Here is a 12547-nt window from a genome sequence, read left to right on the forward strand (position 1 = left end):
CTGTGCCCACTTATCCAATGCCAGTCGGCAGTTGGGGCCCATTAGAATCTGAGTAATGACTCCGAGGGTGAAATATCCATCTATTGTATACCAAATGAGCGTACACATGCATGAGCGTGCTTCGCCTCCATTACCCCGCTAATATTTGCCGAGATCAATGCATAGACATTATATTCATACGTAGCAACCGAAAAAGACCATTTCGTTGAGCCTCAGCAACTGTAATCTATTCCAAAGGAACGAACCCTTCCTTTTATACATGCCGCACACCAAAATCCAAGAGCGCGAACTTTATTTAGAAATCTTCGACACGCTCGCATAATATCAATTTTTGGCCACACAGAATCGGGTCACAAATTTTTTTGGCACAGCTTCAAAACCTCTATAAACAAATCAATTAAATAAATCACACGGTCGTTGATGTTTTTATTCACTTCCCCGCATTTCCCCATTTCTCAGTTCGCAGCAATAACAGAAATTACGGAAGTTTATCGTCGAGCTCATCTGATCAGATTGAAGAATATGTAGTTGCGCGCTATAGAATCTCAGTAATTTTAATGCTCGGTTCGGCGACGATTCGGGGATGATATTTTCTGTGGCGGGCGATTTTTTTTCTAATGACTATAGCATCTGATTTCCGACAATGCCCATGCCACAATGTACATGTAAAATAGCTCCGCGCATAGTGTACATACACGATAAAGCGCACGCGATCGCGGGGGGCGGCAGATTGCGAGGCAGGCCACTTCCCGGGGGAGGGAAAAGTGCGCGCACTAAATGCCAATCGCATTCCCTGCCTCACCGGATCTCCGACCCAACTACACCATTGTCCTCATTAGTCCCATCTTTCAAATTCCTTTAAGAAGGCTGCATTCAATGGGATCCGCGTCGGGTTAAATGAATTTGGCGCAGAGCTATTATTTAGTAACCCCCTGCTCGTGACACTGTCATATATCTCTTTCTCTCGCACCACCGCCACCGCCGGCCGCCCCTCAACCTTCCACACAGCCCTACACTTTATCCGCCGCCACCGCCGCACCTAAAACATTTCGAATTTACTATGCTATCTCTCAATCTCCGGATCCCCAAACAACCCCCGACACGGAGATTGCAACTTCGGGACCAAAAATATATGAATATTCTAAACGGAAATATATTTAAAATAAATTTTTGCTCAATATGTAAATTGCTAGGTTTCCCTTCCAGCTGACCATCGAGCTCTTCTTTCCTTTACTCCAGCAAAGCATTTTTTTTTTATATTCAGTTAAATATTTATCATGCAAGCAAATTACGTTCACCAAACAATTTGGAAACGATCAAGACAAGATGCATTACCATATAGAAAGAATCGACGTGTATAAAAATACATAAAAGTATGTGTAAACCAATTTTGGACTACGGTCACGTTACTTTCAAGAATACGACGAAAAGAAGCAACGCATCCATCAATGACATAACACATCCAAACAATCCTTTGAATAATTAATATTTGTATTCTATTACCCAATGTCCCAAGAATAATCTTCCTAAAATATTTTTATAAATTATCATTACATATTTATATTATGTCAAGACAAATTTACATTTTTTGTCTCAAATATCTATGAATAATTTTGTTGTAATAATGAATGATTTTAAAAATGCATTGATTATAATTGTTTGTTTTTTTTTCTTTGTTGTTACAGGGTAACAGTGCCATGGCCTGGCATGGAGTGGCGCGGCCCGGCCTGGTGCTCCTTCTCTACGCCCTCTGTTTCTACGCTAAAGGCGCCGCTGCAAAAGCGATGGGTAAGTTGTCTATTATCTATTTCCCCGATTATTAGACTAGACGGGCGTCCGAAGTTCCGGCCCCAGTTTGCATATTGGATATCATAGCTAACTGAGACCAATATGAATACTAATAGTTCCAAGTGACTATTACCATTTCATCTGATCCCATCCAATCGCATTTCCACATACGTCTTGCTTCCAAGTTTCAAATGCTTACTCGCTTACCAAACACTCAATATTATCAAAATTATATTATTGAAATAGTTGCGAAGAAACTTAATTCCAATATTAATTAATTTCAATTATTATGAGAAAAATCGCCATGAATGTAAAATAAATTATTTCTAGAAAATGTAATTAAATTAAGATGTAATTTTAGCAAATAATATTTTCATTTAATTGCTTTATTATTATTATAGCTTCAAGTTTATGCAATAATAGAAAACTTCAATTTTTTTAAAAGTAAGATATTTTAAGAATAACTAATATATTTCTTTATTTTATTGTGGCGTATTTTGGTAATATGAGTCTCGTTTTATAGAAAACATGTCAAAGCTACTGTTGAATTAATATTCGAAGACTGTATAAAGGATAGGGCAAATATATTCGCCGCTTGTTAATATAAATGTTAGTTACTCATCGTGATTTGAGAAGTATATTGAATGGTAGTGAATTAAATCTACCAGTTGGATCCTAGGAAGCTCTGTTTTTCAATAATGGAATTCCTGATTAAAAAGACGTCTTATTAAAATATATCACTGCACTTACGCGAAGGAAATTAGACATTATTATTCTGTAGCACGAACCATCTCTTCTGCTCGGCTTGGGTCTTGATGTTTTAATACCGAAGCTGCGAGATTGCTTCCATTACACCCTCCGCTTCGGAGGGGGCGGCTTCCGTGCACCCCGTGGCCACGTGGGCGCTCGCCACGCATCGATCAGCGTTTTTGCGCCCGTGTTTCGCTAGAGCGACCGACCTCCCAACCCCATCATCCCCCGCTGCTTCCCCCCAAAGGTCCCATTAATAATTTTGCGTCAACAATGCAAATAAGCCGCGGCGCGGCGGGAGAGGAATCCGCCGCCCCCGCGGCTAATCGCCAGATTAATCGCCGCCGGCGTGAAATATCGGGAATGCTTAAGTGCAAGCAAGCTGCAACCACCTCCCAAAACCGAAGTGACTCCAGTTTTTGGTCCCCGATGGCAGAGAACCCGTGGAAACCCTTGCCAAGTTGTCGTGGAAAATCAATAGAGACCCGTGCGGCGGATGATTGTAAAGCCCACAGCTACCCCCAACTATGGTGCGCTCTTACCTGGTCTCAAAGCGCCCGTTCTTACATAATGCGCGCAATTCTTCCTGCACCTCGGAGGAGCGACGGAAGAAATGAACGACAATGAGATAAATAAAATACACCCATGTAAATCTCTTGGAATGAAGAAAAACGAAACAGGAACAAAAGAAGAAAAATAAATAAATAAATAAATAAAACACGTACGATTCGAGCGGGACCCGAAAGGAAGAAGCCCCATTAAAATATTAAATAACCTCACCATCTAAATATACCTTCGCGCCGAAGATTTATTCCTCAATACGTGACATTAATGGCCAGTTGTATTTTTAGAAGTGAAACACGTAGCGAAACCGAAAACCCAAACCCGTGCGCGATTATAAAAACGAATCGATAGCCGAGGAAAGTTTTCCCAACCCACCCCCATGTCTTGCTCAAAAAAAATAAAGATATATATATATATATTGTATACACGTATTCCACCTTGTATAAAATATATATTTGATTGAGTTGGCATAAAGTTTTATGATATTTTACGTTGTAGACGGAGGGAAAAAAATATATACAACTCCCCCATAGGTAATTAAAGTAAGAAATTACATGAACTTGAGGCGCGGTACACACGTTCCTGAATGTGCGCTAATGGAAATTGAATTCCGCCTTATATATTTATGCCATTGAATGTTGCTGTGTGGAGAAAAAAAAAATAGAAGTTGTCGTTCTTTTGAAATACACTAATATGAATGATGTATTCCGGATCGATTAGTGAAAAGAAGAAAAAGAAATATGTTATGCGTTGTGTGTTAGAAAAAGAGAGAGAGAGAGAGAGAGAAGTCGGTGGGCGTTTGGAAATGTATGTAGTGGTTTAGTCCATTGTCAATTCCACGCTTTCTATGCGGCAACGAAAAGGTAGTAGTAGGAAGGTAAGGAAAGAAAAGAAACACAGCGCACGTTGCGTAACGAATGCTATTAAAGGCATTTGCATAGCCTATAGCCAGGCTGTGCGCGCAGGAATGTGTTTTCGGCAGTTCTCTCATTAATTGCTTCGTACAATCGGCAATCTGCGGATGTATCGGAGAGTGCAATAATAATTATCGGCTGGCGGAACACTCGAGATTAAGAAGTTATGGAGATTTAACGGCGCCTCCGAAAACACCGCAAACTCCAAGTGAACACACATTCCCTAAACCAACCCCTCTCTCACACTCTCCAACATCGGATCGGTTGGTTGCAAATTTCTGCCAAACCACCCCCCCAAACTCCATCCACCGTGCGCGACCCAATTAAATCCACCCTCCCTCCACATACATTTTTCATTTCCACACTCTTAATTAAAATCTTCGCCTTTCATTCCGCCGCAATTTTATTTACGGCCTCGATCTTCCTGCCCGCAACGCAAATGAAGTTTAAGTCATCCAGTCTAAAACACATGCAAATTTGATTATTTTTACAGACACAAAAAACAAAGACGACAGTTCATATTAATTTAACTCAATTAATATTGATTATATAAAAAAAAATCAAACATTTTACATAACTAAAGATGGACCAAACAATTTATCATTAAAATTTAAAAAAATATGTACGATTATCTAACAGTAATTGAATAAAACATGTTAAATATTGAAATTGCAGAGTGAAGCTTAATTAAATAAATTTCAAACGGAGAACATTTTTTTTTACTATTAAAAAAAATAATTTGGTTCGTGTAACATCAAAGTGCGTGTTGCAAATTTGTATAGAGCATTGCAAATGAAATTATCTACTACATTTATAAAATTTCAAAAAAAAATGAAACGGATCTATCAATGCACGTTTTAATCCTTTTATTATTGACATCAATACACTTAATAAACGGATTACAAATTGGAATTACAGGACTGTATTTTGTTCTATAATTCCTATTTGGAATTTAAACGTTCGTTGAAAAATGTCACAAAAAAAAAATAATCGCATAAAATTGTGTTAATTTCAATTTGCTTTTAAATGAATTTATTCTATATATTGAAAGTTTTTTTTAATTGTTTGCTTGTTCTTTTTTGAAACAGTTGTATTAATTATCATAATTGTAGGTATAAATACAGTAAAAACCGTAGGCGAGTGTACAATTATTGTTTGTGTCTCCTCCACGTCAATCAGAAAATTTGATACACATACGCACGGACACTCCCTCGAGTATATTTCGTTTAGCCGCTACGAAATTGCGGGGGTGGCAAAAAAATAAAATAAGCATTGGTAGATCGTATACGGCTTTATGGGATTTGGTAAAAAGAAAGATAGGAATCGTCGAAGAGTTACTGCTTCGAAAACGAACTTCCGTTCATCTCTTTCTTTTGTTGCTTATTTCCAACCCCTTGTAACCGTTTTCACCCTTCTTTATGAATGTTCATAATTTTAATAGTCGAATGGATTTAGGATATGTAGTGGCTTCAAAGGGTCATTGTGTGATACAACTTTGCGAACTTCGCCGCCGGCGCCGTCTGAAACGCAAACACTAATTTAATATTATCTAATCTAGGGCCTAACCAAATTCTGATCCAACTTCATTTAACGCGAATCCGCTTTTCATTAACCTATTTTCTTTCCGTCCACCCTTCATCCGAAACGTCCACCTATGAATGTATATGGTACGTTTACTTTGACTAATGAATTCATTTCAGTCTGTGTTTGTCTCCTTGATTTTCACAAAATCAATACATACAATGTGGATGTTATTCATTTAATTGTGATAATTCAAACTAAAATTTTCTACATAAAATATTTTATATATTTTACGGTCATGAAGATTTCTGAAATCGTATCGTTTTTGTAATTACATGGGAACGTCTAATTTCTTCACTGTGCTTCTACAAATATTTGTGTGTGTGTGTATCTAGGTCTTTCTTTCTGTATTTTGTTAACACCTCCGGCAGAACGGTTCTTTGTATATGTTTTTTTAACGATGAGGAAAAATCTGAAATAGTATTTGTTTACGAAAGTCCCGCTGTTCGAAAGCTTCATTAAAGTTGAGGGAAAAAAAAATAAGAAGGAGCCAATTAAACTCGCACGGAGATGGGCTTAAATTTGAAGTTTCTGAAAGGAAAATGTTGGTCGACGTCGTATAGTTGGTGTTGCGAAGCTCCAACTCTGAAACAGCGTGGAAACAAAACATTGCACACCGAGGGCGACGGGAAAAAGTTAGTTACAGATTAGAGGATTCTCCATTATTAAATTAAATTTGATGTTCTTTGAGGTCGCGAAGTAAATGAGTTTTGTCGAAACACACGCGTCTTCTGATCTTTACTAATTGACGCCTTCGGAGTTGCGGGGCAAATAATTAAAGTGTATTTGATCTAGTTAAAGGTTAAATATTAATATAATTTAATGCGGGACGATCGAATTAGGAAAATTTCGGTTTTGGTAATCGAGTTTCGACGTTACACGTGTTTGACGTTACACGTGTAGAGAGAGTATATTGCTGTAACAGCAATAATGTGAAAAGTTCGGAAGCGGCGTGTTAAGTTGCTGAATATTTTATAGTTTCGGAGAGGCGCGCGAAGACGGATAGAATCGTCGGCCGTTGCTTGCTTGTTTCGACTATTGTACGTAGGTATGCGATGAGTGAAGAAGGCGACAAATAAAGGGCGTTCCATAAAATAAAACGAAAGTAGACCAAGGAAGCGGCGGCGGGGCCTTTGTTTTCCCCTTCCAAATGGAATGGAAGACAGTATGTAGGTTAGAGGTTAATTGAAAAGATCCCGGACGCTGTGAATCCGCTGAAATATTGGTTTTACGTGATGACAAACACTCGAATTTGCGCCGGAAACAATAGGTGAAATTGTTTTCTGGCGAAGAGAGAGAGAAAAAAGGAGAACTAAAATGAAGGAGAGTAATTATGGACGATATTTTCTCTTCATATTTTTTTTTGGTACGCCCCGCTTCTGTTTCGTTGGGGTGGAAGAACGGAACAATGGGTTTTCGCTGTGCCGAGTCATTAACGCGGCTTAAGAAAGTGGTAATTAGTGGAGCTGGATAATTTCGTTATCGTGTGGATAATATCGGTGATTAGTCTGGATCAATCTCGGTATTGGCGTGTGGGTTTCAGGTGATTGTGTGTGTGACTAGAATCTGAACTGCGGCAATGTGTTTTTGTTGAAATTGAGGCTGGGGCGAAGGAAAGGAGGATGAGGATGAAGAGAAGGCCGTTATCGGGCCATTATTGGGGGCTCGCACCCCTTATACGCCGGAGCGGATCTTTAATAATTAATAAAATGTCATCGGGATCGGAGGGGCCGTGATAAAAATGAAGGTGATAAATAACGAAGGGTGGCCTGAAGTATGCGGTGATTGGGCCGTTCTTGGAGACGGGAAATGGATAAATGAGTTAGTGTGCTCCGGGGGATGGCGACATTCTCGTAGGTTCTAGTGCGTGCTGGGAACATTAGTCATAAAGCATAAAGAGTGGCGGTGGTAGTAAGCTCATAGCTATGCACCCCACATAGTCCCACTCTGGCTGGGCTGGCACTGTATGCTTCGAACCTAATGGACCGAGTTCGGGTAATCCGGCTGATACGGCGCCGTTCACGACTCTACAAATAGCCGAATCATCATCTCCGATCGTTTTTGGCTGCTACGATTGTGTTACAGAATATGGCGCATTAGTTCCCCATTCTTGAGGCATTACACACATCTCGAGGAAAGAGGAATAGCGCAAAAAAAAATGCAAGCAGGCGAAGAGGAATTGTAGAGAGGAATCGTTACAAGCAGCCAGAAAATAAGTCTTAATGGTGCATCCACACTATATGTCATAAGACATATGTCTTTCAAAATAACCAACTAATATTTGTTATCATAAGGCAGTTGCACTTACAACTCAAGTTAAGAAAATTTTAAAATGAATTTATTTTACCTAATATAATAATATTAGTGCATTTAAATGTTGTATGTTATAAAAATTAAAGTCTTTTATAACATACAACAAACAAAAATGGGTTAAAAAGTAAAGAAGAGTATTTATTTAAAGCTCGATCCACGTAGTTTGGGTTTTGGTAGTATAACGAGCTTTCAAGTTTTTGCACTATTTCTTCATCTCGTTGTTGCTATTTGCATCTCCTTGTTCTTGAGGCGGACGCGTTTGCTGCATCCTCTCAGATATTTTAATTAAAATTTTACCAAACAAATATTCGCTCGTCAAGGGCGAGCTAGCTGTTAATTCGTTTTGTATGGGCACTGTATATGTGTTTGCCAGCCGTTATCCGTGGAGCTTATATGTTTATCGGCAATCTAATACAAGGCAAAAATATTCGCAAAGCAACCACGAGTTTGGCCGTCGGACGGGAGATTTTACAATTGCGGCGGATGTTAATTAAAACATTCTCCGTTCTCTCGTCTCGGCTCGCACGGCATGGCATAGCATAGCATAGCATGGTTATATACATATGCATGTAGGTACAGCACCAACCATACACGTACATACATAGAGACATGGCAGCGCCTGCTCTTATTTATTTAGCAATTTGCATACGCGACAAAAGTTGCGCCGAGTTGATTGCGATGATTTATCCCCGGCGTTTCTTATTGCGAGAGATAAATTTTATGCAAATCGGGCCTTCCCCGATTACCTCTGTAAACAGTTTCGCGCGTGCATAATACTCGAACAATAAATTTATGCACCTCGATTTTGAGTGGCTTCCTCTGGAGCCCGAGGGTAAACGGGGGTTGCGGAGTCGGAGTGATTGCCGGAAAGTTGGAATGGGATCTTTCTCCCTCACTCTCTCGCACTCTCATCCTCCCTACATCTCATCCTCCTCCTCCTCCTCCATCCTCCTGCACGAAAGATAAATCAATACTAACACCACATCGCTTTACGGATGCTGGCTATTTCATCACCAGTCGCCGGCGGCGCAACCAAAGCCCCCTTCAACGATGCCTTCCTCTCACGTTGATGAGAGGTGGAGGAATTGAAAGAGAGGACTACAACTACCACCCCCGGTCGAGGATCAACCGAAACTGGAGAGTTCATATCGAAAAACAACTAGCCTCCATCTCCGAACTATCAAAACGTTTTCCTCCAATCGCCTTTTCTAAAGCTTACCTCGACTTTCAGCTTCGCTGTTTTGATAATGCTATTCCATCGTTTCGTGTTAAAATACTCGTTTCGCGTCAGAGAAATTTTAATACAAAAATATAGTGGAATGTATCATTCCGCTAAAAATTCAAATGGCTCCATAAATCTCGGTTACGTGGACAAAACAGGGTAAGGGCGAGGGGTAAATAGGTAAAAAGTACGAGGGCGAACATATATACATATACACATTCACCGTTCGTTCTAACAAAGCACATGTCGACAACGGTCCAAATTATGAATTCCCTTTTTTGTTGTTGTTGTTCTCGCGCGCGCTTCTCTTCTTCCTCTTCATCATCGTCGCCGCACCAGCATCACCATCTCTCGCTTTTCATTTCCTCACCGTTTTCGCCTCTTTCTCATTCTCGATGAATTTCTTGGGCAATCGCCTCGAGTTGAATGGTCGGCTCTGGAGGAGAGCTGTTTTGTGCGCTCGCCCCACGGGGACTCGTAAAAAGTCATTGCTTTATTGAGACATCCTAGGCACGTTAGTCCAGAATATTGGCTCGACGATAAAGTGCATCCCTCCGGCCATCCCAGCCCGGGACCGGCTACAGTCCTTGAATTATTCATCCGCAAATCAAAACAAACACAGACTTATATATACATATATGTGTATATATATATACCTATATATAATGTACATATATGTATATAAAATTGGCTCGTTTTAATCGCAATAATTAACATGGCTCGAAGACATACTTAAGTCGCCGTTTCGAGGTCAGGCGGGACCGCATACCTTCACAGACCGGCAGGTGTGAACAGAAAACTCGCCCCTAAACCGCAACGATTCCCCACGACTCCTCGTCTGTTACCTTTTCCTTTCTGTGCATGTGTTCATCCTTTGTTTTCGTTTTTATTTTGTTTCTTTTTGGGTGTACGCCTATCCTTATTCGCTCGAAAGGAAACGAACAAGGAGAAACGAAATCTATTTATGTTATTAATTAAAACGGCATTTGTAGCTAATGCCCCTATCTCGGTCACGCCATCTATTACCGAGTTGGAAAAGTCCTCCCATTTTTTTGTTGTTGCTGCTGTTTCCTTTCGTTTCGTTCCTTACTTTACAACTGTCGCGTTTTCCGGCCAATGATTTTATTTAATTATTGTTATTTTCGTAGGTATTGCATGCTTTATAGTTTCCGGTTCCGAAAATGTAAGCAACTGCCGCATTTTAAATTCCCAACATTTGTGGGAAGAATCATTTATTACTACTAAAGTTTATAATATTTATTGTTGCGCCAGTGTTTAAATATAGCGATATTCTCTTTTCTCTCTTTACATCTTAGCTCCTTCCATCCATCCGATCGTCGTCGTCTCCTCTTCAAGTCTTTCTTCATTCTTGTTCTTCTTCTTGTTCGCCGGAGAGCCGAGAAACGGGTTCTTCCTGCATAAGTGCATATCTAGTGATGCGGCGCGGCGCGATGATATAATGGCACCTTTTTTTCCACCTATCATGCGCTATACATTTCTCATGTTTTGCCCTGGCGTTATTATATGCTAGTGTGCTGTTGTATAAAGGTCGGAACTTGGCATGGATGCGAGAGATATATTTCTCCCGTGCAAAAGGAGACTTTTCCCATGGCCCGATGCTTATGCACCAAACGCGCCGTAATCATCGGGGATTACGATATAACTTATGATGGATATGAATTTGAAGATATTCGCAGGTATGAGGCGGCCGCGGCGGAGGCGGCAAGAATTTGCGAAATTGCAACCGCCATGCATAATGAAAACTGAAGCTCGCATGCTGTGCCTTTACCCCATCTCATCCCTCTCATCAAATGCATGTATATACGTACTCAACCAACCAACCATCAGACCCAACATCTATCCCCCTGTACATATATGCATATACATATATGCAGTCGAATTTTTATTTCTGGTTTGACGTTCGCTTGCCAATGATAGAATAGTTTTCATTATCGCATACATTGTTGGGGCTGTCTGGCTCTCCAGCCGGGGGTTCGGCTAATTGATATACGTTCCGTGATGTTCAATCGCGCTGTAAAGTACCTGTCATCGGCAGATCATATTAAAGTCTTTCAGAAACAGATAAAATGATCAAAGGCTGTGTGTACACTGTAAATCATCGCCAACGCCACCACCCTTTTCCATTGGTACCATTACGAATCAAGGATACTCGACCCTTAATACCACCACGAGCTGATCTCGTCGCGGCCGAGGAATTCTGTTACTTCGTAATGTTTTCATTTCATTGAATAGAGGGTATGCATGTATATGTTTGTATGTATGTGTGTTGGATGTGAGTGGTATATCAGTGAAACCGGTCGAAGGCCCAACTGTTAGTGTGGCAGTTCGCCGCTGTTGCAACATCTCCGGGCCCCATCCTCGGGGGCCTGAAGGTAAGAGGAGGAGGATGAGGAGAGCGCGGACAAAACAAGAGTTAGCGGTAATCGTCTAAGCTGTGGTTCTCTTCTGTGGCTTGACTTCCATGAGCCATCCGACCCGGCCGACCATCGACCGTACAAAGGCCGAACACTTACCGACACCAACACACGCTCTATCTTGCTCGGATATCTGTACATCTCTCTGAATACTCCTCTCCTCCGTTGGATGTTGGCTTGTGCATGCATACCAGTTCGCAGGCAGCAGGCTCGGTCTTCAGGACCTCTTCTGAGCACGGCGCGCTTGATGATATACTGCCACCGAACTCCCCATTATTTCAGAAGACCAGACCTGTACCTCTCTTCTTCTTATTCTTCTTCTACTTCTTCGGGAATCGCTCATAATTTCTGAGCCGCCCACGCCGCGGCCGCGAACAATAAAATATCGATCATTTCATTACCGTTATTAAGGTTGACCCGTCGCCGGGTCGGCAGGCTCCCTTCTTCCTGGACTGTAAACATGTTTACGATTAGAATTTCACAATTTCTGCTTTCCCCCCGAGGGACGCGAGTCTGGGACACGAACAGGGACCATCTGTCCGACAGCACCAAACAACCCCCTCCCCCCCCTACCCGACCTACTGAACAACATGTGTGCTTTCCATCCACTCTTCCTCCGGCCGCAAGATTGACTCAATTAATTGCACGCCTTTACTCACAATAATTAGGCAATAAATTATGTTATACTAATTTACCGTGGCCGTGTATGCTGCGCTAACGAGACTACAGAAGAAGATAAATACATGCGCATTGTATGCGTCTGTTTGTATATATGTATATGTTTATGGAATTCAATAGTTGAATGCATGAGCTGAAATGAATTCACGTAAATGATATTCACTTTTACATCAAGCATTTACCCTAATTACACTTTAAACGCACCATTTATGAATGACCAAATCGAGAAAGGGCAAGGAAAACAAAATGGAAGACTTCGAGGATTCGAAAACGTAACGTACATAAAGCTTTCGACACACGCG

General features: G+C 40.9%; 1 protein-coding gene across 11 annotated transcripts in view; it reads left to right on the forward strand.

Annotated features, from left to right (window-relative positions):
* LOC108560827 (latrophilin Cirl) overlaps nucleotides 1-12547 on the forward strand; it is a 53698-nt gene that overhangs the window by 26053 nt on the left and 15098 nt on the right. For all 11 annotated transcript variants that reach the window (XM_017918531.1, XM_017918535.1, XM_017918533.1 and 8 more), the window contains one exon: nucleotides 1686-1788. In XM_017918531.1, coding sequence (XP_017774020.1) covers nucleotides 1698-1788 — 91 coding nt within the window. In that variant the 5' untranslated portion in view covers nucleotides 1686-1697. The remainder of the gene's footprint in view (nucleotides 1-1685; nucleotides 1789-12547) is intronic.

This window comes from Nicrophorus vespilloides, unplaced genomic scaffold (genome assembly GCF_001412225.1).
Source record: "Nicrophorus vespilloides isolate i.1.1-1 unplaced genomic scaffold, Nicve_v1.0, whole genome shotgun sequence".
Taxonomy (NCBI): Eukaryota; Metazoa; Arthropoda; class Insecta; order Coleoptera; family Silphidae; genus Nicrophorus; species Nicrophorus vespilloides.